The sequence below is a fragment of the Tasmannia lanceolata genome, unplaced genomic scaffold (assembly GCF_043159265.1).
Source record: "Tasmannia lanceolata isolate RefF3 unplaced genomic scaffold, GAP_Taslan_0.1 ptg000008l, whole genome shotgun sequence".
In the NCBI taxonomy this organism is placed as follows: Eukaryota; Viridiplantae; Streptophyta; class Magnoliopsida; order Canellales; family Winteraceae; genus Tasmannia; species Tasmannia lanceolata.
Genome location: NW_027518685.1, coordinates 65755363 through 65782797, shown reverse-complemented (window position 1 = coordinate 65782797; position 27435 = coordinate 65755363). Strand labels below are relative to the sequence as shown.

General features: G+C 39.3%; 2 protein-coding genes and 1 pseudogene across 4 annotated transcripts in view; all 3 read right to left on the bottom strand.

Moving 5' to 3' along the window:
* Window positions 1-687: 687 nt before the first annotated feature.
* LOC143883740 (germin-like protein 8-2) lies at window positions 688-10885 on the bottom strand. Of its 2 annotated transcripts, none has more exons than XM_077387060.1 (2): window positions 1617-1767; window positions 688-1387 (listed from the first exon to the last, which is right to left on the bottom strand). In XM_077387060.1, the coding sequence occupies exons 1-2, from the start codon at window positions 1732-1734 to the stop codon at window positions 831-833; spliced, it is 675 nt and encodes a 224-aa protein (XP_077243175.1). In that variant the 5' UTR covers window positions 1735-1767; the 3' UTR covers window positions 688-830. The 2 variants fall into 2 exon arrangements, 1 of the variants encoding a protein (XP_077243175.1); XR_013252498.1 differs by lacking the exon at window positions 1617-1767 and adding an exon at window positions 10763-10885 and having other exon boundaries at window positions 1252-1387.
* Window positions 10886-12474: 1589 nt separating this feature from the next.
* Window positions 12475-13570, bottom strand: LOC143883739 (germin-like protein 8-2). The gene is made up of 2 exons (XM_077387059.1): window positions 13420-13570; window positions 12475-13190 (listed from the first exon to the last, which is right to left on the bottom strand). Exons 1-2 carry the CDS (start codon window positions 13535-13537, stop codon window positions 12634-12636), a joined length of 675 nt encoding a protein of 224 aa, XP_077243174.1. The 5' UTR covers window positions 13538-13570; the 3' UTR covers window positions 12475-12633.
* A 7209-nt stretch (window positions 13571-20779) lies between these two features.
* Window positions 20780-27435, bottom strand: part of LOC143883175 (uncharacterized) — a 36588-nt pseudogene continuing 29932 nt past the window's right edge. The window contains exon 15 of the transcript XR_013252342.1: window positions 20780-21495. The product of XR_013252342.1 is annotated as an uncharacterized LOC143883175 (transcript). The remainder of the gene's footprint in view (window positions 21496-27435) is intronic.

The window sequence follows — 27435 nt, the reverse complement described above, 5'->3', positions numbered from 1 at the left end:
CTTTAAAGAGTCATGGTGTTAGGAGGAGTTCTACTACAACCATGAAAGTCAAGAAACGTATGGTCATATGGCTATTCACCGTACAAAGGAGCAGCTCTATGTTCTACTTATTTTATTAATAATTGGGATAGAGTTATGAAGCAGTAGTTCTGATCAGAAAAAAATTTCACCATAATTTAGTGTTCTTATTTTCTCCTTCAATAAAAGTTCTTTTATTGTTTTCTTGTGTTGAGTATTTGGTTCTCAAATTCAACAACAAGATTGTAAGGTTCGCGTTGTAGGTATGCGGCACCGTCGCTTGCCCGGCCTGGATCTCGGATCGGGGTGTGTGTGTGTGTGTGAGAGAGAGAGAGAGACGAATTCATGAAAAACAAGATTGTATAGTGAATCAATCCCTTGATTTCCCCAGTGACATACTCAAACTGTATTATTATTTTCTTTTGTGATCACCATAGCTAATTTTTTTATTGTTTTCTTTTGTTAAGTATTTGGTTCTTTTATTGTTTTCTTTTGTTAAGTATTTGGTTCTTAAATTCAACAACAAGAATGTGAGGTTCCCGTTGCAGGTATGCGGCACCATCGCTAGCCCGGCCTGGATCTCAGATCGGGGTGTGTGTGTGTGTGTTTGTGAGAGAGAGAGAGAGGGAGAGAGAGAGAGATAGGGAGAGGAATTCATGAAAAACAATATTGTATAGTGAATCAATCCCTTGATTTCCCCAGTGACATACTCAAACTGTATTATTATTACTACTTTAAGAAATGCAAACATCAAGTTTGCTTATTCAAATACACTATGGTAGTTAATGCATGGGATCCCTGTCGGTAGTTATCTAGTTTTTGGGCCCGAACTGTGCCTGAAGAAAATCAACTACTTTCTTGTCAAGTTGGAAGGCCTTGGCGAGAACATCGTCCGAGATGGGCAGGTTTGATCCGAAGACGGCATTAGCTATGGTGATCACACCTGGGTTCTGACTTGCCAGAGCGGCAATGGCCACCGCATTGGTCTGTCCAACATTGAATTGGAAGTGAATGAGACCTATTGGAAACACAAACACATCACCCTTATTGAGGACCTTTGATATGAGCCGATTTTCGCCATTTGCAAGGTTGGAGGTGACGAAACCAACGAGGAGGGTGCCCTCTTGAACTACAATCATCTCAGTGCCCCTTGGGTGTGTGTGGGGAGGGTTTAGTCCATAGGGTGCAAAGTCTATGCGAGCCATGGAGATGCCAAGAGTGTTGAGTCCTGGTATTTGGACCACGTTCACTGCGGTCACATTGGACCCAACTCGGTTATTTGTGTCGCGTGGCATGTCAAGCCCTGGGAAGAAGAAATCGCTTGCTTGAGCGAGCATTGGGTCCTTGCAAACCACGCCATTGACTAACACTGAGAAGGAAAAACATCATAAAAAGATCAGCCAATAGAAAAAAAACATAACCCATGCGAGTAGGGCCGGTCTCCACACACAAAGTAAATGCAAAAATAATATTTCTTAAGTCATCTAGCCAAACCCCACATTACCTACAAAAAAATGGAATTTATTTTGCACAAACACGTGATTATCATGATACTAATGGAAGTTAAATTGAGAAATAAAATAAAAAAGCATTTGTACCTGGAGACATATTGTCAGCAACACAAAAGTCCTGTAGAGGACTGGGATCATCGGCAAAGGTAAGAGAAGATGCCAAGGAAAGGAGTACAAGTACAAGGAGGGGAGTAGCCATCTCCATTTTATCAACCTAAAGAAGAATATTGGGTGCAAATGTTTTGATGGTGTGAAAGAAGCTTAGAAAGGGTGCATATTTATAGGGAGAAGGAGAGAGAGAGATGCATGGCTTAAGGCCGGGTCATGTGATTTCATGGAAATGGTCTTGTTACTACCAAATCAATATATGTTTTAACAACTACGCTATCTAATCTAATTTTTTATCCTAATAGAAGCAGTCGTCGGACTCGTTTTTCTGTGTGAATGTCATTTTAGTTGAAAGTTGAAACAATCCTTTTCTTACCTAAATTAAAAATGCAACTTATCTGAGTTGAAACAATGCCTTCCCAATTTTATGTTTTGAAATGGTAAGATCTGAATTAGTAAATGGGGCAAGCCCCACGACGGAGCTGGTCATGAATAAAAATAGGAAATGGCATATTATGGAGGAAAAAAAATCGAAAATCCAATTCACTCCATCCCATCCGCCACACTATTAGCCGAGCGATGGACATGCTGAAATCAAACTGGGTGATCTCCTAAATGGTATATTTTCTTAAGAATGGCTACATTTCCACCTTTTGTTTGTGTTTTTTCTTTTTTTCTCACTTGTAATTGTAAAAAAAAACTTACACCATCTATACAACCGAATACCTTCAAAAAACCCCAAATCCAGCCCCATATTCATCACCCTCAAGAAAATCCAATCAAATCCCACTATTTGGTGTAAACATCATTGCATTGTGCTCTGATTTCCTAAGGGACTACATGTACTCTTGGCTGAAGTGGGATCTCAGAATTTTTTTTTTTAAGTTTTCACCCCCATTCACACCAAAAGGCCATCTCTCTCTCTCTCTCTCTCTCTCTCTCTCTCTCTCTCTCTCTCTCTCTCTCTCTCTTATCGTTCCATTGCTTGCATCCATATAAAACGAAGCAAATAATTTTTTTAAGAGCTTGAAGATGTAATTTTATTTTGTTGACGTGGTGGTTGTGATGTGGAAAACCACCTTGCGAAATTTCTAGGTCAGTAACTGATTATTAAAGTGTTACATCAATTGAACTGATTATTAATGTGTTACTTCAGTTGCTAATTTTCACACCATGTATTACTTTGGATGGTGACATATTCACCTTTTTTTACTTGGGACGGCCCCCTCTAGTGTATTTTTTTATTTTTTTGGATGGGACAGCCCCCTCTAGTGTATATGGGACAGCCCCCTCTAATGTATCCCTAGGATGCCATTCGTATGAAATGACCAGGTCTACTATTCTTTTGATAAGAAAGGATGAACTACTCACTTATCTGTATGAGTGACTAAGTGATATCAAATATTAATGGCGTGTACTCTAACTCCCTAAGATAAATGTAGAAAACATTTAAAAGTGATATCACATTGAACTTATTTGACAAAGCCCTGTTGCCTAGTCCTCAGTCTAATACAAAAGATGATGGCCCACTCAAAATAGCCACAATACTCGTTGTATATGTACAGTGTTATCTCCACCTTGATAAAAGCCACTAAAAAACCTTTCTCTCTAACCTTCTATACAACAACAAAATAACCCCAAATCTCTACATTGAGTATGAGGAAAACCGTCTTTAAAATACCATCCAAAGCTATGCTTCAAGGAAAAACTAATGGAGCTGAAGAATGGAAGAAGAGGAACACACCTTGGAAAACCAAGAAGAAGAAACTTGTTTTCGCTTTACCACAAAGCCCTCCTAAAGCCCCAAGAGGAAACCCTTCTTTTTTAATCTTAACCTTTTCTCCTCTCAAACCTCTCACTCTTCTCCTTTTTTAAACCCTATTTATCTCTTGCCTTTAAAAAACCATATGAGAGAGGCAAGGAAAACATCCCATTTAAAAGACCAAGTGATACCGACTTCCAAAAAACAAATAAAAAAATGGTGCTCATGCGTCACCATTTTAACAATCTCCACCTTGATGCATAATCACCAGCTTTTCAACCCTTCCTTCTTGAGGCTGGGAGAAGATAAACTTCAATATAACTTCTCTCCTTGAACCATCTTTATGAGCATATCCACCACATTCTCTTTGGTTCACACTTTCAACAAATAGATCCTTCCATCTTTAATGACTTCCTATATATATATATATCGGTGTGTGTGTGTGTGTGTGTGTGTGTGAGGGGTGGAACTGAACTCTTGGCCAAATAAATGATACTCATGTTAATTAATGCCTCGATAGTGGATAATGCAACCGTTGGTTGCAACTTTGACATCCAATTAATAGGACCATTCTCAAACCGAAATATATAACCCGTAGTAGATCTTTCTTTGTCCATATCATTAGCGTAAGTTGTATCAACAAAATCATGCAATGGATTCGAATCCTCTCCATATCTGATAACATAATCTGTAGTACTTCTTAGGTAGCGAAGCACCAATTTGGCGACCTCCGAATGTGCTTTACCTGGATTCGCCATAAACCGGATTAAAACTCCAACCGCTTAAGTAATGTTCGGCCTAGTTCATATCACGAAAAACATCAAGCTCCCAACAATGTTAGCATATGGGACTCAATCCATTTTCTTCATCTCCTCTTCCGATTTCGGGAATTGATCGAAACATATCTTAAAGTGAGCCGCTAATGATGTCTTTATCGGTTTAGACTTGCTCATCCCAGACTTTTCAAGCACCTTTTTTACAAACATATTTTGTGAAAGCAACAAAGTTCCATTCTTTTTATCCTTGGAACTTTGTTGCTTTCACAAAAGATGTTTATAAAAAAGGTGCTTGAATGGTTTGGGATGAGCAAGTCTAAGCCGATAAAGACACATTAGTAGCTTACTTTAAGTTATGTTCCAATCAGTGCCAAAAATCGGAAGAGGATGTGAAGAAAATGGATCGAATCCCATATGCTACCCTTGTTGGGAGCTTGATGTTGGCATGGTATATACTAGGCCGGAAATTACTTACGCGGTTGGAGTTTTAAGCCGGTTTAAGGGGAATCTGGGTAAAACGCATTCAGAAGCCGTCATTGTTAGGGTGTGTGCCCTAATTAAAAGCTAGTTGTTGTAATGTTGCAACTATTATTTATTGTTACATGACATCTATTGGGTACTTGTTGGGGTGTGTAATGTGCTTCTAGACACACCTTTATCCTTAGGTGGCATCGTAGGATAGGTCATGCACATTGAGATTATGTGGTGGGGAGATATGATCTTCAGGTTCTTTGCAGGGCTAGAATGTTCTTGGTTGGGGTTGAGATTGGACATCTCGAACCTGTACACTACTAGAATCGAACCGGCCTCCATATACACATTGGGGTGGCCTATCTAGGTCACTGGGGTAGTTGATTCTAAGTAGGTGGAATGGGCGAAATGATTGGACCACACACTGAACGGATGGCTTTGTAAAATAACCTGTGGACAAGGATTTGGATAAGGATATTATGTCAGACAGGACCGTTGGATATGTCCTTAGACCTGAGGGATAGTTTTAGTCTATGGGCGGACCTTATGGCTTTGGTCTATCTAACAGTAGTCCCCGGTCCAGGATTACCAGCGAGTAGTGCCGGGTCATGGGGTAAACCCATGTGATCAATAGTGATGCCTAACATGGAATCCTCCACCCCTCCCATAGAGGAAAATCATTTACAATTTCGATCTGAGCTAGGCCATTAAATAATGACTGGCCTATCCGTTTGATAAATTGTTTATCAAAGTTTTTCAAAAACATTGATTGTTTCAGAAGGGATTTGCAAATCCATTTGCGGGCCCAAGCTTGATAGATAGAAAAGTATACCATTGAGTGAGCCCATGGCGTAATTGATGTCCACCCTCCACAAGACCCAACTCGGTAAATGTAGGATCGGATGAAGGACAACACATTGGATGTGATTTGGGTAATTTGATCTAATGGTTTTCATCAGGGTAACGTCATGGTGGGGGTCACTTGCCTAATGCTATCGTAGTTGGACTACATTGCATGAGATCACAGTAGAGCCCATTGTGGACCCTGCAAAAGTGATCATTGGATCCCTAGGACGATCGCACTCACAACTTGCTAGACCCTTACGGATTGTTGGACAATATGGGTTTCAGATTTGATCATATGTGTGATATGGATTGGATCCACTATATGTGATGCAGGGAGGAAGCGCACCATACATAGGGTGCATACACATGTATTAAAGATGAGATGCACCATATTATGGTGTGTACATGTCTTAATTAACATGTGCTTATTAAATGCTCAAATCCTATTGGATAAGAGTTATGAGACATCGTATTGGTTGATTTATTCTAATTTCCTATTGGTGGAAATTTAAAAAGGAAAAGAGAGAATTTGGGTTGGAGAAGGTTTCCTATTTCTAAAAGTCCCATTGGTTATTCGTAACATTCAATAAGAAAAAATAGTTTTGAGTATCCATGTGTTTTACATGTTTAAGAAACAAAGAGTTTTAATTGAATTTAGTTTCCAAAATCAAGGGGACACATACAAGGGAACGAATTGCTTGAGGGAACTCTATAAACGGAGGGGATGGGTGGACGGTTTGGATTACTTGCACAATTTTGAAACCCATATGCAAAATTCGTCTAGCCCATCTCCCCTCCCAATTTCGTTTTTCTCCTTTCTTCTTCTCTCTCCTAGTTTTGTTTCTAGTTCTTTAGAAGAACTTGAAAGCCTTATTGGTTTCAATTTGGGATTGGATTCCAAGTTTTCTCCTATTTCTCCTTCAACCGCATGGTGTGAGAAGCCACTACTTCGACTTCCGGAGCAGCTTTGGTTTGAGAAACGTCAGGTACCTAATGGGGAGTAGATCAAGCAGAGATTGGCAGTATCGGTCAACCAATTGGTACGTGCTCTTAACCATCTGAATTTCAATTCATCACCATTGATTAATCTAGTAACTAAGATCTTGGTTCGGTTGGTGGATCGAAAAAGTTTTTGTTTTTAGCTCAATCTTGTTTTCGCTGTGCGTATTGATTCCACTGCCAACTTTCAGTCAAATGAGTGCTTTTCTATGTAAGAGGTACTAGTGATTATGCTATCACATATGAGAAAGATTTGAAGCCGTTGCATGGTTTTTTTTATGCAAGTTATGCTAATGTTATGGACAAAGGAAGATCTATTATGGGTAATGTATTCGAGTTTAGGAATGGTCTTATTAGTTTGACGTCAAACTTGCTCCCAACGGTTGCATTATCCAGTACCAAGGCCGAATACATTGCGGTAATGGAATCTTGCAAGGAATCTGAAAATAAATATGTGTAGGCCTAGGTGATTGCAACCCAAAGGGGAGGCGAATTAGATTTATAAAATTGTGCCCTTTTAAAGGATAGATTAAGAAATTAAATCAAAGAAAAATTTAACAATAAACACAAAGAACTTAAAATCAATGCACAAGTAAAGGAGATAAGGGAAGGAGTGCAGTGGTTCGGTTTAAAACGCCAGACCTATATCCACTCCACCACAACTGTTGATGGCTTCAGTAAAACCCGTTCTTCTTAACGGTGAAGATCAAACCAATACAACGAGGTGGCTCTGCGCCTCAACACTTGTCGACAGAGATGGATCTCTGTCTCCCAACACTCGCCTTCGGAGAAGGCTCTGCGTCTCTGAGTACTTGTCAAATATAAGATTAAAAGAATGAAAGAATGCCTTGTTCAAGGGCAATTACACGAGATGCTCTCATAAAGATATACAATTTTAAGCCTCGAATCCAATCCCTCATAAAATTTCTCGAAGAGAGGCACAAGGAGTGATTTTTCACTCAAGAGACGCTCTAAGTATATATTAGAGCTTGTTGATTTTGTCTAAGTGGTTTGAGAACCCTTTTATAGGCAAAAACCCAAAAACTAGCCGTTGGGAACACCCCCAACGGCTCTGTAATGGATAGTTTAAACTAGCCGTTAGGCTATTTAAAACATTTGCAAAGTCACTCACGGTCGACAGCCAAAGGCTCTCTTAATTTGACCCAGTGGTTGAAGAGTTATGGCTATTTTGGTAGACTGTGTTTGTTAGCTTTGACTAGTTAATGTGTTTAGAGTTCCTAAGCTATTAATGATGTATGAGAGTCCCTAAACTAGTTAGTGGACTAGTTTGAACAAATTTTCTCATGTATTTCTCTATTTGAAGAGTATCAAACATATGTAATGGAGTTTTAGTGAATATTGAATGAAAATTTTGCATTGTGCATTTTTCCTTGAACCTTGAAGAGTTCAACCTTGAAACCTAGAAGAGTTTCACTCCTTCCTTGAAGAGTAGGATTTTTCCTCTATTGTTTGCATCCTTGAAGAGTTGCAAACCATCAATCTTGAAGAATTGATGTTATCCACCTTCCTTGGCAACCTAGAAGAGTAGCCATTGAAGTTGTTATCTTTACACTGATTTCAGTCTTTGCTGGACCACCCCCACTTCCATCTTGTTTTCGACTGCCTTACAGTATTTTTCAGAGAAAACTTTCTTCATCAAAGTTCTAGATCATTGAGTCCTTGAAATTTTGGTTTTGGAATCAGGTCATTCTGGCCTATATTGAAGGAGATACGCCCATTTTACCGAACTCGCATGAATCTGTTTTCTTGTATCCAAGTCATTGTGCAATTGAGTGTCTTTCTTTATCACTCTCTCGATCCTTGGTCCAAGAAGCCTAGGAGAGGCTTGCATAGCAAAATGAACATGGCTGGCTGCAATTGATTTGGTACAGTTGATGAAGTTACTAAAGCCGATGCCTAATTGGAAGTCCCTCTACCGATTCCCTCGCCGTCTAAAGCGGAAGACAACCATTTTTTTTTTCCTGGAACAACCTCGAAATTACTGGTTCTTAGGTAGCAGAAAGGCTACTGATGGTTGCTTAAGCTAGAAGACTCAGAAAGCCTGCTCTCTATAAGCCACCTCTGCTCAGGGGATACTTAATTGAGCTGTAGACTAGAAAACCTCTCTTCTTCTGTTACAAGGAACTCGCTGCTGCTATATGTAATCTGCAGCTTCTCAAAGGATTTCCGAGTCTTGCTGCACTTTGCAAATGAAATTCTGTATAGGTGTTGAAGGATTTGTCGAAGCTCAAATTTCAATGGGCAATAATTACTCCCAGCTCAAGAAGATCCTTCAGCTGAATGTTCAGTCCAGAAACTAAAGAAAAAATATGGACCTTGATTGGATCAGGTATAACTAAACCAAGCATTCATATTCCAAGAAATAATATTGAACCTTCTCAGTTCTTCTGAGTTCCAAGAAATAATATTCATGTTCCACCGTAGTAGCTCACGATGCAGCTGAAGCCTCAGAAAATTCTGAACTTGGTTGAAGTAATAATAGGATCACTGAAACAGATCCATGCTCTGAAATTTTGAAGCTTGATCCGTCGTTCTGCTTAAAGGTGATTTATAGTTAATCTTTGGTCCCACACACTCAACTAGCTTGATCCCAACAGAGACACTTACGTAGTTTGCAATAGGGAAAGGTACTTGCAAACACTTCAAGCTAGCTAGAGCTGAATCTAGCTCTGAATCTCCAGAATCTTCAACGGATGATAATGAATTTGCTCTGGAAGGAAGGACTATGGCAAACTGATTCAAGATGACAAAAGGAAAAAAAACCCAATCTAGTACATGCCCATGTAGAACTGATGCCTTCTTCCAACATGTAAATTGTGATGGAGACAATTCAAAATTCTCTGGTACCACAGAATCACTTCCTGTTGATGTTCGGTTGAGGAAAATTTGCTCTCAAAATATAAAGTTCTGTTGCAAGATCAAGAGAGAAATAACATTGCGTGTGGTTCGTGCTTCAGATACTGCAGAGAATTGACAACAGCAAGCAGTGCTTGCCACTTGTCTTGGAAGGTGAGAAGACTTGTAAGAACAATGGGACTGAGAATGACACTTTAGTTCAATATTTGCCAAGCTGATAAGATGAATAGCTGATTGGAATACTCCTTCCAACTAAAGAAGTGTAACTAGGCGGTCTTGAGCATCCATGTAATAAGGAATGTAGACCTTGCTATTATCTTAGCTGAAAATATCACTGTTGAGGTGGTAACTTTGGGTTTTATAATGAAACCTGGCAACCTAATTTCTAGTTCTCAACAGGCACATTTAATCAAACACAAGGCATGCATAAAAGCTCCAAGAATGGATAACCATCAATACTAAGTTTGAGTTGAAAGAAGACACTAGGAAGAAGCTTCAGGTTGCTTTTCACACAAATACGAACATACTCCGAGCATACAATTAACACCCAACAACTTTGAGATCCAAGCGAGTTTAGAACCTAAATTTGTAGGTGCTTACACATGCGCAGAGACAAGATCAAATTCCTTAAAGAAACTTCACCAAGACCGTCAATGGCGTAGAATTCGGCTCAAGAGACAGTCGTGTGCTTTCCGAGTGGAATTTGTGGTTCAGAATTGCTGCTGGAATGCTTCTAAATTCGTGAGTTAGTGAACAATTTCTCCTCCCGTTGCTATTTTTGTAGGTGGAATTTTGTTCGTATAGCCTCTGTCTTAAAATTTGAGATCTAAATTAGATCTGTAATTGATGACGAGAGTGATATTCCTCAAATTGTAAGGGAAATTTTCAAACAAAATTGAGAGGAACCAGTCTATGGATCAAACAACCAGAAAACACGGAATTTTCTCAATAACAGAGTGCCATCTGGTGCTCTGTTTCTGTGTTCTTGCAGAATATAAGAAATAGAAGTTGAATCCTTCAAAGATCACGTGGGTCTGACCTATTTAAGCACGGCTGAGCTTAGATCTCGAACAGATCATAATAGATCCATCTCACTAGGGTTTTCAGGATCTGCAAGAAGACAAAACTCTTGCAAAATCCAGCTTTGGTACCAATTTTGATGTGGATCCGAAGCGTGGCACAACAGAAGAAGACATTCCGGAAAAATTACAAGACTAAAGCAATTGCTTTCATGGAGATAGCGAGGGAAAAACGAGCAAAAGTCAAGAAATTTGATAGAAATCAGAGATGTATTTAACAAAGAAAAACAATATGGAACAAGATAGAAAGAGAAGGATGATGAATCGACTAGGAATTCATAGTAGAAAGGGTGAGAAGGAAAGTAGATCTCTTACATGACCGAGAGCTTCCCCTACTCTCCACCACATCTTCCCCTCCAAAATGCCATCAACTCCCTAATGGGGCTGGAAAATCTCCCCTCAGCCTTGGGCGAAACACAATCTCAAAATCTCACGCCAAAAAACCCCCTCCTATGAAGGCCATGCATCATTATTTATAGGAAGCATGGATGAATGAGGGCTGCCACTTGTCCTCCACTTGAGGTGGTCCCAAATACACTTGTCATCCTCTCAAGTGGGTAGCTATTGTACCCCTTATTACATGTCTACCCCTACACTTGTCTACCACGTTACCCTTAGTAATAAAGGCCCTCAAATCCGTTCCAAACTACCACATACCCCTACTACAATGTACGAATACTACTAGTAGACTACAGGCACTCTACTAACATAAACCCTTAGACTTTGACCGGGGACCAGTCCACATCAATCCTCCCCAACGCAGGTACTGTCACCTTCTCCGGCTTCCCATCCTTTCTCTTCAACGCCTTAGCCAAGCCCTGTTGAACTAGGATGTCCTTCACCCTCATTTGCCATAGGCTGAAACTACCCTTTCCGTCATATCTGTCGATGTTGAATTAAGTAGAACTTGATTTTACCGCCATCTTAGATTACTCAGCACTTCACGGTGTAGCGCTCCACCTCGAATGAGAATCTTTCTTAGACAATCTTTCTGCTCCCAAAAATCGCTCTAGCCGCGATCCAACCACAACACCCACGATCACTCCACCCGGCCTTGACGATCGCTCCACCTGAGCTCTGATACCACTTTCCGTCGGGCAAAACAATCCAATCGTGCACAAATTAAACGGAAAAGATAAAAGTAAACAAACAAGCAAGCCACAAGATGAACAACAAGATTTTACGTGGTTCGGCCAAGCCTACTCCACGGGCGAGAAACACGATCTTCCACTATGAGAAAACAATATACAAGGATTACAATGGATTAATCTCAAACCCGCAACCCTTTCCTTGCTTCTCAAACCCAAGACCGTACAAGAGTAACCCGAGAAAAACCCACAAGAGAAAAGCCTAAGAAGGAACCCCAACAAGAATCCCACATCCTCTTTCTTCTTCTCTCTCCTTTTCTCTATTTTCTTCTCTTTCTCTTCTCTCTTCCCCAAGAGGCAGCCGACACACCCCTTCACTCTTGGAATAGAGTAATGAAACAGTAGTTTTGATCAGAAAAAAATTCCACCAAAATTTAGTGTTCTTATTTTCTCCTTCAATAAAAGTTCTTTTATTGTTTTCTTTTGTTAAGTATTTGGTTCTTAAATTCAACAACAAGATTGTGAGGTTCGCGTTGTAGGTATGTGGCACCGTCGCTAGCCCGGCCTGGATCTCGGATCGGGGTGTGTGTGTGTGTTTGTGAGAGAGAGAGAGAGAGAGAGAGGAATTCATGAAAAACAATATTGTATAGTGAATCAATCCCTTGATTTCCCCAGTGACATACTCAAACTGTATTATTATTTTCTTTTGTGATCACCATAGCTAATTTTTTTATTGTTTTCTTTTGTTAACCATTTGGTTCTTTTATTGTTTTCTTTTGTTAAGTATTTGGTTCTTAAATTCAACAACAAGATTGTGAGGTTCCCGTTGCAGGTATGCGGCACCATCGCTAGCCCGGCCTGGATCTCAGATCGGGGTGTGTGTGTGTGTTTGTGAGAGAGAGAGAGAGAGAGAGAGAGAGAGAGAGAGAGAGAGACGAATTCATGAAAAACAATATTGTATAGTCAATCAATCCCTTGATTTCCTCAGTGACATATTCAAACTGTATTATTATTACTACTTTAAGAAATGCAAACATCAAGTTTGCTTATTCAAATACACTATGGTAGTTAATGTATGGGATCCCTGTCCGTAGTTATCTAGTTTTTGGGCCCGAACTGTGCCTGAAGAAAATCAACTACTTTCTTGTCAAGTTGGAAGGCCTTGGCGAGAACATCGTCGGAGATGGGCAGGTTTGATCCGAAGACGGCATTAGCTATGGTGATCACACCTGGGTTCTGACTTGCCAGAGCGGCAATGGCCACCGCATTGGTCTGTCCGACATTGAATTGGAAGTGAATGAGACCTATTGGAAACACAAACACATCACCCTTATTGAGGACCTTTGATATGAGCCGGTTTTCGCCATTTGCCAGGTTGGAGGTGACGAAACCAACGAGGAGGGTACCCTCTTGAACTACAATCATCTCAGTGCCCCTTGGGTGTGTGTGGGGAGGGTTTAGTCCATAGGGTGCAAAGTCTATGCGAGCCATGGAGATGCCAAGAGTGTTGAGTCCTGGTATTTGGACCACGTTCACTGCGGTCACATTGGACCCAACTCGGTTATTTGTGTCGCGTGGCATGTCAAGCCCTGGGAAGAAGAAATCGCTTGCTTGAAGGAGCATTGGGTCCTTGCAAACCACGCCATTGACTAACACTGAGAAGGAAAAACATCATAAAAAGATCAGCCAATAGAAAAAAAACATAACCCATGCACTTAGGGCCGGTCTCCACACACAAAGTAAATGCAAAAACAATATTTCTTAAGTCATCTAGCCAAACCCCACATTACCTACAAAAAAATGGAATTTAGTTTGCACAAACACGTGATTATCATGATACTAATGGAAGTTAAATTGAGAAATAAAATAAAAAAGCATTTGTACCTGGAGACATATTGTCAGCAACACAAAAGTCCTGTAGAGGACTGGGATCATCGGCAAAGGTAAGAGAAGAAGCCAAGGAAAGGAATACAAGTACAAGGAGGGGAGTAGCCATCTCCATTTTATCAACCTAAAGAAGAATATTGGGTGCAAATGTTTTGATGGTGTGAAAGAAGCTTAGAAAGGGTGCATATTTATAGGGAGAAGGAGAGAGAGATGCATGGCTTAAGGGTCATGTGATTTCATGGAAATGGTCTTGTTACTAGCAAATCAATATATGTTTTAACAACTACGCTATCTAATCTAATTTTTTATCCTACTAGAAGCAGTCGTCGGACTCGTTTTTCTGTGTAAATGTCATTTTAGTTGAAAGTTGAAACAATCCTTTTCTTACCTAAATTAAAAATGCAACTTATCTGAGTTGAAACAATGCCTTCCCAATTTTATGTTTTGAAATGGTAAGATCTGAATTAGTAAATGGGGCAAGCCCCACGACGGAGCTGGTCATGAATAAAAATAGGAAATGGCATATTATGGAGGGAAAAAAATCGAAAATCCAATTCACTCCATCCCATCCGCCACACTATTAGCCGAGCGATGGACATGCTGAAATCAAACTGGGTGATCTCCTACATGGTATCGAACCATGCCTCCCCTATTTATACCGTGTATTCCCAAAATGCCCACCCATTTGATTGCTATTTTGCAGTCCTTAATTGTTTAAGGTTGGTAAATACCATTCTAATTAGAAACTTGATTCTCGACCCCTCTTGTTTATCTTTTCTTAAGAATGGCTACATTTCAACCTTTTGTTTGTGTTTTTTATTTTTTTCTCACTTGTAATTGGTAAAAAAAACTTACACAGTCTATAAAATTTGTTATTTTAGTAACTTCTATTAAAGACTCTTTGCCAAAACTTAGTTAAATTGAAAGTAAATATATTTTAAATTCCTTTGACAATTTGGTTGTGTAAAAAAAAACTTACACCATCTATACAACCGAATACCTTCAAAAAACCCCAAATCCAGCCCCATATTCATCGTCCCTCAAGAAAATCCAATCAAATCCCACTATTTGGTGTAAACATCATTGCATTGTGCTCTGATTTACTAAGGGACTACATGCACTCTTGGCTGAAGTGGGATCTCAGAATTTTTTTTTTTAAGTTTTCACCCCCATTCACACCAAAAGGCCATCTCTCTCACTCTCTCTCTCTCTCTCTCTCTCTCTCTCTCTCTCTCTCTCTTATCGTTCCATTGCTTGCATCCATATAAAACGAACCAAATAATGTTTTTAAGAGCTTGAAGATGTAATTTTATTTTGTTGACCAAGTATACATCATTTCACCAAACTAGCTGACGTGGTAGTTGTGATGTGGAAAACCACCTTGCCAAATTTCCTACACTCTTCCCAATGTGTTACATCAATTGAAATTAGTATACTTCAAAGGAACGGATAGTCATGTCAATATAGATATCTTAGCTAATTTTCTGACTATATTTTCCTTTGGATATGCTGAGAAATTGAGGACTAGTTTCAAGAACTGATTCATATAAAATTATTTGGGAATGCGAAGTGATATATTCGCCGTCTTTTACTTGGGACAGCCCACTCTAGTGTATTTGTGACTACTCTTTTACACTAGTTGAATCTGTCCCGAGTAAAATAGGGTCGAATATATCATTTCCTTCGGGAAATCTTTTTGACAGATTCAACTTTTCGGATAATTCTGTGATGGAATTTTTTTTCCAATCTAATTGTTAATATCTTTTAGACAATAAACTTTAATTCAGAAAATATATTGTCAAATTAAGAGATCTTCTAGCAAACCCTTTCTACTTGAAAATATTATAAAACAAAAACCCATCTCTCTCTCTCTCTCTCTCTCTCTCTCTCTCTCTCTCTCTCTCTCTCAATGAGTCACAAGCACATGTCTGCAAGCATCAGGCCTCCGCACGTAGGGGTGCAACTTGGGTCGGGTTCAACCCAAATTTGGCTCAGGTTGGGTTGGCATTTCCTCAAGTTGGGTTGGGTTAGGGTTGGGAAAAGCCAACCTGATTTAATTTCGGGTTGGGCTAGGGTTGAGGCCTTGGCAATCTTACCTGACCCGAACCCGACCTTCGTCCTCTGATTTTACCTTGATTTTCTTTTGGTTATTGTATATTTCTGTTTGGCCTAAGGTGAACCCGAACCAACCCAACCCGATTTCGGGTTAGATGGATTGGGTTAGGTTGAGAGATTTAGAGGCGTGTTGGGTTAGGGTTGACCATCCTCAACCCGAGGCTCGAGTTGGGTTGGCTTAGGGTTGAGGGAATGCTATCTCGGGTTGGGTTAGGTTTGGACTCGACCCGATCCAACCCGACCCAAGTTGCACCGCTATCCGCACGTCTTGAGTGCCTCTTGTTTTGTGTATTTTATGTTTAGAAAATGTCTAATGTGTATCCCTAGGATGCCGTGCGAAATTTCCTACACTCTCCCTGATGGGTTACATCAATTGAACTTATTATACTTCAAAGGAGTGGATAGTCATGTCAATATAGATCTTAGCTAATTTTCACACCATTATTTCCTTTGGATATGCTGACAAATTGAGGACTAGTTCAAGAATTGATTCGTATAAAATCATTTGGGAAAAGGAAGTGACGCATTCGCCTTTTTTTTTACTTGGGAGAGCCCCCTCTATTGTATTTATGACTACTCTTTTACACTAGACAAGGCTGTCCCAAGAGAAAAAGGGGCACATATATCATTTCCTTTGGGAAATCTTTTTGATAATTTCAAGTTTTCGGATAATATTGTGATGGAATTTTCTTACCAATCTAATTGTTAAAAGGGAAAAGTGTTTCTACACGGCGGAGTAGATTTGTTATCTACTCCGTTGGCCAAAATTACAATGGGGCCCACACTGTTTGGGTCCTGATCGCAATAGATAGGGTGTGCCAAATAAATAAATAAATAACAGCTCCATAGGATCATCCCAACCCTTCTATTTGTGGAGGTTAAAAATGGACGGCTATAAACCTCCACAAATCTGTCCATTTTTAACCTATCCACAAATCGAAGGGTTAGGATGATCCTACTAAGCTGATTTTTTGGTGACACCCTATCTATCGCAGGGCCTAACAAATGAATGCTCTGGATTATCCAAACAATGTGGGCCCACTGTGTTTCATGCGACGGAGTAGATAACGTTATCTACTCGACCGAGTAGTAACACTTTTCCCTTGTTAATATCTTTTACATAATAAATATAATTCAGAAAACATATTGTCAAATTAAGGGTTCTTCTAGCAAACCGTTACTACTTGACAATATTATAAAACAAGATTTTTAATACGGTGCCCAACAGTCAAGTCTCATGTGGGCGGTACCGCCCTTGATATTTGATCCAACAGCAACCCAGTTTTTAAGGTGAGCAAAAGAAATAAATCACAAGCTATCACAAGAAGACAATAATATATACAGTTCACCAGAATGGGCTATCTCCACGGACAAAGTAATACAGATCCATTATTTCAAGCCAATGTTGAATTGAATGATGAAATATGGTATTTAGATAGTGGTTTTAGTAACCATATGACCGGGAACAAGGATTATTTTTTTGAAATAGATGAAACTGTCAAACCAAGAGTAAGAATAGGTGATAACAATCATGTTAATGCCCATGGAATTGGTCCCATCGTGGTTTCTACAATGGTCGGCAAGAAACAAATTCATGATGTTATGTATGTTCCTGGGTTGGCATAAAATTGCTAAATTTGGGACAATTGATAAAAAGGGGTAGCGTGCTATCTTTGATGAAGGAGAATGTAAACTCTATGAGAAGAAAAGTATAAAATTAGTGTTCCCTATTAAGATGACAGAAACTAAGATGTTTCCACTAGTGTTGTCAAAACTAGTATTAAATGCTTTTAGTGCATCTGATGATGACTCTATGTTATGGCATAGGAGATATGGACATTTGAATTTTGGTGGATTGTCTTTATTGCAAAAGTTGAATATGATTGTTGGTTTTCCTTCTTTGAAATATGGTGAAAAAGTGTGTGAAGCTTGCGTTTTGGGAAAACACCACCGTGAGCAATTTCGAAGTGGTAAGTCTTGGAGGGCATATAAGCTTTTGATGCTTATACATGCCGATATTTGTGGCTCTATGCAAACCTTATTCTTGAGCAGAAATAAATATTTTATTCTATTTGTTGATGATTACACAAGGATGACACATTTTTTTTCTGGAACGAAAATATGAGGCTTTCTCTATCTTCAAACAGTTCAAGGCACTTGTTGAAAACCAAAGTTGTCATTCTATTATTACTCTTCGTACTGACCGTGGTGGTGAATTTATTCTCAAGGAATTTCAGGATTTCTACAAAGAAAGTGGAATCAAAAGACATGCAGTTGACAGTAAGCTATACCCCACAATATAACGGAGTCGCAGAGCGGAAAATTAGAACATTTGTTGAGGCGGCAAGAAGCATGCTTAAAGACAAGGGGTTGCCTAATGATTATTGGGCTGAAGTTGTAGCCACAACAGTATACATATGCAATCGTCCTCCTACAAAAGCAGTTCAAGGAAAAACTCCATATGAGGCTTGGAGTGGAAGAAAACCCAATGTGAGTCATTTTAAAGTTTTCGGTTCTATAGCCTATGCTTTTGTTCTATCTGAAGAAAGATAAAAGTTAGATAATAAAAGTAAAATGTGTATTTCCATTGGCTATAGTGTGGAGACAAAAGGGTACCGGCTTTATGATCCTATTTCTAAAGAATAGATTATAAGTCGTGATGTTATTTTTAATGAAAAAGATGCTTGGAAATGGAAAAATGGTGTAGAAGCCCCCATATGTGTTCTAAATGAAAACACATCATGTGAGCCACCTTCCCTTGAGATTTGTTTACCAAATCCTGATGAGTGATTTAACTCCCATGAGAATGAGAAGTCTTGCTGATATATATGATTGATGTGAGTTTGCATGTTTTGCAATGGAGCCTTCTAGTTTTAGATGCAGTTAAAAAGAAATGTTGGGGTTCCACGCAAAAGCAATAGTCCCACATCAGACATGTGAGATGGATGTGGATGGGTTATAAGGGAATCAGCACCCTCGCTCTAACAGCTAGCTTTTAGGGATGAGTTCTACTCTGTAAATTCCCTACAAGTGGTATCAAAGCTAGGGCGTGGTAACCCGGGAAGATCTCGGTAACCCCAATGTGCCTCCGAGGACGGTGGAATTCCCTCGGAGAAGATCTCGTAGTTCCCACGTTGCCGCCGCGTGGAGGGGCGAGATTGTCAACGTTGCTTCCGCGTGGAGGGGGGATATTGTTAGGGTTCCACGCAAAAGCAATAGTCCCACATCGGACATGTGAGGTGGATGTGGATGGGTTATGAGGGAATGAGCACCCTCCCTCTAACAGCTAGCTTTTAGGGTTGAGTTCTACTCGGTAAATACCCTACAAGAAAGAATGGTGTGAAGCAATGAAGGAAGAGATTGATACAATTACTAAAAACAACACTTGGACATTGGTGGATTTGCCTCCAAATAAAAAAGCAATTGGACTTAAGTGGATCTACAAGTCCAAGTTCAATGCCGATGGTTCTCTTCAAAGGCATAAAGCTTGGTTAGTTTCAAAGGATTATGCCCAAAAGCCATGTATTAATTTCTTTGAATCATTTGCACTTGTGGCTAGAATGGATACCGTTAGAACAATTTTGGCTATAGCTGCTCAAAAGAATTGGCAAGTTTTTCAGCTTGATGTGAAATCAGTTTTCTAAATGGAGAACTTGAGGAAGAAGTGTATGTGGATCAACCTCAAGCCTTTGAAATCAAAGGCATTGAGCGTAAACTGTACAAATTGAAGAAGGCACTCTATGGGCTCAAACAAGCACTAAGAGCATGGCGTAGTAAAATTGACAGGTATTTTCTTGAAAGCTCATTTCAAAAGAGTGCTAGTGAACCAACTCTTTATGTTAAAATTCATGGTGATGATATCATAGTTGTTTGTTTATTTGTGGATGACATGATAGACACTGGGAGTTCTCCTGATATGGTTAAGGAATTTAAAGAAAGCATGTTGAAAATTTTTGAAATGTTAGATTTGGGTCAATTGCATTATTTCTTGGAATTGAAGTTATTCAAGGATCTAATCGAATTTTAATATTTCAGAAAAAGTATGTTTGGATTTATTGTAAAATTTTGGTATGGCAAATTGTACGCCTACAAAAACACCTATGAATACTAATGAGAAACTTACTTTACAAGATGGGGTTGAAAAAGCAGACGAGAAGAATTTTAGAAGCATAGTTGGTGGTTTGATTTATCTAACAGATACAAGGCCAGATATTATGTTTGCTATTAGCATTAATTCCAGATTTATGCACAGTCCAAGCAAGCATCATTTTGGGACAGTAAAGAAAATTATAAGATACATCCAAGGCACAATCAATTTTGGTATTGTGTACTCAAAAGCCACTAACTACAAATTGATTTAGTTTTCTCATAGTGATCGATTTGGCAGGTTTCATAGATGATCGGAAAAGCAGAACGGGCTATTGTTTTAGCCTTGGATCGGGTGTCATAGCTTGGGCATCTAAGAAGCAACTCACTACGGCGCTCTCAGGCACGGAAGCCGAGTATATCGCTGCCACAACTACAGCTTTTCAAGCAATTTGACTACGAAGGATTTTGCGTGATTTGAAAGACGAAGAAAGTTGGCCTGCGTGGATGTTTTGTGACAACAAATCCACAATTGCCTTCACAAGGAATCTAGTTCTTCAAGCGAGGACGAAGCACATTTAAAATTCGTCACCATTTCATTAGAGAAGTCACAGCCAAAGAAAAACTAGAACTAAAACATTGCAACACTGAAGATCAAGTGGAGGATATTTTCACCAAAGCTTTGCCAGAAAAAAAGTTCAAGAAATTTCGTCAGATGATGGGAGTACAATCATTCACCTAGTTTGAATTAGGGGGCGCGTTGGAAAGTAATTTTAAAGAGTGAATTTCTGTGTGGGGCCCACCCAAGTCTAGTTTAACTTTATCTTATAGAGTTTGGTCATATGGCTATTCACCGTACAAAGGAGCAGCTCTTTAATCTTTATAAAAGATTGTTGTACTTATTTTATTAATAATTGGAATAGAGTTATGAAACAGTAGTTTTGATCAGAAAAAAATTCCACCATAATTTAGTGTTCTTATTTTCTCCTTCAGTAAAAGTTCTTTTATTGTCTTCTTGTGTTCAGTATTTGGTTCTTAAATTCAATAAAAAGATTGTGAGGTTCGCGTCGTCGTTATGCGGCACCGTCGCTTGCCCGGCCTGGGTCTCGGATCAGGGTGTGTCTGTGTGAGAGAGAGAGAGAGAGAGAGAGACGAATTCATGAAAAACAATATTGTATAGTCAATCAATCCCTTGATTTCCTCAGTGACATATTCAAACTGTATTATTATTACTACTTTAAGAAATGCAAACATCAAGTTTGCTTATTCAAATACACTATGGTAGTTAATGTATGGGATCCCTGTCCGTAGTTATCTAGTTTTTGGGCCCGAACTGTGCCTGAAGAAAATCAACTACTTTCTTGTCAAGTTGGAAGGCCTTGGCGAGAACATCGTCGGAGATGGGCAGGTTTGATCCGAAGACGGCATTAGCTATGGTGATCACACCTGGGTTCTGACTTGCCAGAGCGGCAATGGCCACCGCATTGGTCTGTCCGACATTGAATTGGAAGTGAATGAGACCTATTGGAAACACAAACACATCACCCTTATTGAGGACCTTTGATATGAGCCGGTTTTCGCCATTTGCCAGGTTGGAGGTGACGAAACCAACGAGGAGGGTACCCTCTTGAACTACAATCATCTCAGTGCCCCTTGGGTGTGTGTGGGGAGGGTTTAGTCCATAGGGTGCAAAGTCTATGCGAGCCATGGAGATGCCAAGAGTGTTGAGTCCTGGTATTTGGACCACGTTCACTGCGGTCACATTGGACCCAACTCGGTTATTTGTGTCGCGTGGCATGTCAAGCCCTGGGAAGAAGAAATCGCTTGCTTGAAGGAGCATTGGGTCCTTGCAAACCACGCCATTGACTAACACTGAGAAGGAAAAACATCATAAAAAGATCAGCCAATAGAAAAAAAACATAACCCATGCACTTAGGGCCGGTCTCCACACACAAAGTAAATGCAAAAACAATATTTCTTAAGTCATCTAGCCAAACCCCACATTACCTACAAAAAAATGGAATTTAGTTTGCACAAACACGTGATTATCATGATACTAATGGAAGTTAAATTGAGAAATAAAATAAAAAAGCATTTGTACCTGGAGACATATTGTCAGCAACACAAAAGTCCTGTAGAGGACTGGGATCATCGGCAAAGGTAAGAGAAGAAGCCAAGGAAAGGAATACAAGTACAAGGAGGGGAGTAGCCATCTCCATTTTATCAACCTAAAGAAGAATATTGGGTGCAAATGTTTTGATGGTGTGAAAGAAGCTTAGAAAGGGTGCATATTTATAGGGAGAAGGAGAGAGAGATGCATGGCTTAAGGGTCATGTGATTTCATGGAAATGGTCTTGTTACTAGCAAATCAATATATGTTTTAACAACTACGCTATCTAATCTAATTTTTTATCCTACTAGAAGCAGTCGTCGGACTCGTTTTTCTGTGTAAATGTCATTTTAGTTGAAAGTTGAAACAATCCTTTTCTTACCTAAATTAAAAATGCAACTTATCTGAGTTGAAACAATGCCTTCCCAATTTTATGTTTTGAAATGGTAAGATCTGAATTAGTAAATGGGGCAAGCCCCACGACGGAGCTGGTCATGAATAAAAATAGGAAATGGCATATTATGGAGGGAAAAAAATCGAAAATCCAATTCACTCCATCCCATCCGCCACACTATTAGCCGAGCGATGGACATGCTGAAATCAAACTGGGTGATCTCCTACATGGTATCGAACCATGCCTCCCCTATTTATACCGTGTATTCCCAAAATGCCCACCCATTTGATTGCTATTTTGCAGTCCTTAATTGTTTAAGGTTGGTAAATACCATTCTAATTAGAAACTTGATTTTTCCCGATCGTTTTTCACCATTTCCACCCCTCTTGTTTATCTTTTCTAAAGAATGGCTACATTTCAACCTTTTGTTTGTGTTTTTTTTTTTTTTTCTCACTTGTAATTGGTAAAAAAAACTTACACCGTCTATAAAATTTGTTATTTTAGTAACTTCTATTAAAGACTCTTTGCCAAAACTTAGTTAAATTGAAAGTAAATATATTTTAAATTCCTTTGACAATTTGGTTGTGTAAAAAAAAACTTACAGCATCTATACAACCGAATACCTTCAAAAAACCCCAAATCCAGCCCCATATTCATCACCCTCAAGAAAATCCAAGCATATCCCACTGTTTGGTGTAAACATCATTGCATTGTGCTCTGATTTACTAAGGGACTACATGCACTCTCACTCTCTCTCTCTCTCTCTCTCTCTCTTATCGTTCCATTGCTTGCATCCATATAAAACGAAGCAAATAATTTTTTTAAGAGCTTGAAGATGTAATTTTATTTTGTTGACCAAGTATACATCATTTCACCAAACTAGCTGACGTGGTGGTTGTGATGTGGAAAACCACCTTGCCAAATTTCTAGCCCAGTAACTGATTATTAATGTGTTACATCAATTGAACTGATTATTAATGTGTTACATCAGTTGCTAATTTTCACACCATGTATTCCTTCGGATATGCTGAGAAATTGAGGACTAGTTCAAGAACTAATTCATATAAAATCATTTGGCAAAGGGAAGTGACATATTCACCTTTTTTTACTTGGGACGGCCCCCTCTAGTGTTTTTTTTTTTTTTTTTGGATGGGACAGCCCCCTCTAGTGTATTTATGACCACTCTTTTACACTAGAGGAGGTTGTCCCAAGTAAAAAAAAGGTGCATAAATCATTTCCTTTTGGGAAATCTTTTTGACAATTTGATGTTTTAGGATAATTCTGTGATGGAATTTTCTTCCAATCTATATTATGGGGTTTGCTAGGGACCATCGCACAGGCTCTCTTTTTGCCTTATTCATTTAATTCATCCTATATGGTCACGACGGACATGCAACAGCCCGTCCGTGAAATGCCTTCTGCGATGGTTCCTAGCAAATCCATAATTGTTAATATCCTTTACATAATAAACTTTAATTCAGAAATATGTTGTCAAATTAAGAGATCTTCTAGCAAACCTTTACTGCTTGACAATATTACAAAACAAAACCATCTCTCTCTCTCTCTCTCTCTCTCTCTCTCTCTCTCTCTCTCTCTCTCTCTCTCTCTCTCTCTCTGAATTGGTCACATGGCACATGTCTACAAGTATCAGGCCTCCTCACGACGTCTTTTGTGCCTCTTGTTTTGTGTATTTTATGTTTAGAAAATGTCTAACATGTAACCCTAGGATGCCATTCGTATGAAATGACCAGGTCTACTATTCTTTTGATAAGAAAGGGTGAACTACCCACTTATCTGTATGAGTGACTTAGTGATTTCAAATATTAATGGCGTGTATAACTCCCTAAGACAAATGTAGAAAATATTTAAAATCACATTGAACTTATTTGACAAAGCCCTGTTGCCTAGTCCTCAGTCTAGGGGTGTCAATTTTAGCTCGGGCTCGGAAGCTCGGCTCGAATCCTTAACGAGCCGAGCCGAGCCGGCTGGCCAGGCTCGTTAAGCTTAACGAGCCGAGCCCGAGTTAGGCCAGGCTCGGCTCGGCTTCTTAAGGCTCGTTAAGAAAACCCGTATAAAACAATAGTCCTAAATATAATATAAATATAATTTGTGTTGTCATAACTTTTTTCCGTAATTGTCATGACTTCCTACTTTTTTGTTGGTATTTTTTTGGTAATTGTCATAACTTTCTACCTTCTGTTGGTAATTTTTCATTTAAAACTTTATACCTATTTTACTTTTTTTTCGTAATGATTACTTTTTTTTATTATTTTTGCTTTTGCTAGCCACCTTTGGTATGTGCGAATCTCTGCACCAAAGATAGTCACATGCCCGAGAAGTGGCATAGGAGAAGTTTGCTAGCAAATTCCTATTAAAAAAAAAATGTTATCAACTACGGTTTTCTTACGAGGGCACTCTCACTGTGATAATCCAAACCGTTCATTTGATATGTCACGTATATTCCAGAATTTTTCCAAAAATGTTGTACTGAATTTAATATAACCCAAGCTCGATAAGGCTCGCGAGCCTAGCCGAGCCTGGCCGAGCCCGAGCCTAGCCTTTGAGCTTAACGAGCCGAGCCGAGCCGAGCCTGCCCAAGCTCGGCTCGGCTCGTTTACACCCCTACCTCAGTCTAATACAAAAGATGATGGCCCACTCAAAATAGCCACAATACTCGTTGTATATGTACAGTGTTCGAAAGAGGACATTTGATTTTGTACAAAACTTTGATATTGACTGTTGTGGTCACTACCCACTGCCATTGACACCGGTGAATCTTCTACCTTCGAATATATAGAAAATATCGAAGATCTTGCCTAAATAAGATTGGAGAAAATATGTGTCAAATAATCACAACCACAAAAGGAGCAAAAGAATAAATTAGAAGCAACCACAAGAAGAGAATAATATACGTAGTTCACCACTATAGGCTACATCCATGGACAAGGCAACGCAAATCCATTATTTCAAACCGAATAGTACAGTGTTATCTCTACCTTGGTAAAAGCCACTAAAAAACCTTTCTCTCTAACATTCTATACAACCACAAAATAACCCCAAATCTCTACATTGAGTATGAGGAAAACCGTCTTTAAAATACCATCCAAAGCTATGCTTCAAGGAAAAACTAATGGAGCTGAAGAATGGAAGAAGAGGAACACACCTTGGAAAACCAAGAAGAAAAAACTTGTTTTCGCTTTACCACAAAGCCCTCCTAAAGCCCCAAGAGGAAACCCTTCTTTTTTAATCTTAACCTTTTCTCCTCTCAAACCTCTCACTCTTCTCCTTTTTTAAACCCTATTTATCTCTTGCCTTTAAAAAACCATATGAGAGAGGCAAGGAAAACATCCCATTTAAAAGACCAAGTGATACCGACTTCCAAAAAAGAAATAAAAAAATGGTGCTCATGCGTCACCATTTTAACAATCTCCACCTTGATGCATAATCACCAGCTTATCAACCCTTCCTTCTTGAGAGTGGGAGAAGATAAACTTCAATATAACTTCTCTCCTTGAACCATCTTTATGAGCATATCCACCACATTCTCTTTGGTTCACACTTTCAACAAATAGATCCTTCCATCTTTAATGACTTCCAAAATGTAGTGATATTGAACCGATATATATATATATATATATATATATATATATATATATATATATATATATATATATATCGGTGTGTGTGTGTGTGTGTGTGTGTGTGTGAGGGGGGGAACTGAACTCTTGGCCAAATAAATGATACTCATGTTATCACAAAATAAAACCATAGGTTTTAACTTAATGCCTCGATAGTGGATAATGCAACCGTTGGTTGCAACTTTGACATCCAATTAATAGGACCATTCTCAAACCGAAATATATAACCCGTAGTAGATCTTTCTTTGTCCATATCATTAGCGTAAGTTGTATCAACAAAATCATGCAATGGATTCGAATCCTCTCCATATCTGATAACATAATCTGTAGTACTTCTTAGGTAGCGAAGCACCAATTTGGCGACCTCCGAATGTGCTTTACCTGGATTCGCCATAAACCGGATTAAAACTCCAACCGCTTAAGTAATGTTCGGCCTAGTTCATATCACGAAAAACATCAAGCTCCCAACAATGTTAGCATATGGGACTCAATCCATTTTCTTCATCTCCTCTTCCGATTTCGGGAATTGATCGAAACATATCTTAAAGTGAGCCGCTAATGATGTCTTTATCGGTTTAGACTTGCTCATCCCAGACTTTTCAAGCACCTTTTTTACAAACATATTTTGTGAAAGCAACAAAGTTCCATTCCTTTTATCCTTGGAACTTTGTTGCTTTCACAAAAGATGTTTATAAAAAAGGTGCTTGAATGGTTTGGGATGAGCAAGTCTAAGCCGATAAAGACACATTAGCAGCTTACTTTAAGTTATGTTCCAATCAGTGCCCAAAATCGGAAGAGGATGTGAAGAAAATGGATCGAATCCCATATGCTACCCTTGTTGGGAGCTTGATGTTTGCCATGGTATATACTAGGCCGGAAATTACTTACGCGGTTGGAGTTTTAAGCCGGTTTATGGGGAATCTGGGTAAAACGCATTCAGAAGCCGTCATTGTTAGGGTGTGTGCCCTAATTAAAAGCCAGTTGTTGTAATGTTGCAACTATTATTTATTGTTACATGACATCTATTGGGTATTTGTTGGGGTGTGTAATGTGCTTCTAGACACACCTTTATCCTTAGGTGGCATCGTAGGATAGGTCATGCACAATGAGATTATGTGGTGGTGAGATATGATCTTCAGGTTCTTTGCAGGGCTAGAATGTTCTTGGTTGGGGTTGAGATTGGACATCTCGAACCTGTACACTACTAGAATCGAACATGCCTCCATATACGCATTGGGGTGGCCTATCTAGGTCACTGGGGTAGTTGATTCTAAGTAGGTGGAATGGGCGAAATGTTTGGACCACACACTGAACGGATGGCTTTGTAAAATAACCTGTGGACAAGGATTTGAATAAGGTTATTATGTCAGGACCGTTGGATATGTCCTTACACCTGAGGGATAGTTTTAGTCTATGGGCGCACCTTATGGCTTTGGTCTATCTAACAGTACTCCCCGGTCCGGGATTACCAGCGAGTAGTGCCGGGTCATGGGGTAAACCCATGTGATCAATAGTGATGCCTAACATGGAATCCTCCACCCCTCCCATAGAGGAAAATCATTTACAATTTCGATCTCAGCTAGGCCATTAAATAATGACTGGCCTATCCGTTTGATAAATTGTTTATCAAAGTTTTTCAAAAACATTGATTGTTTCAGAAGGGATTTGCA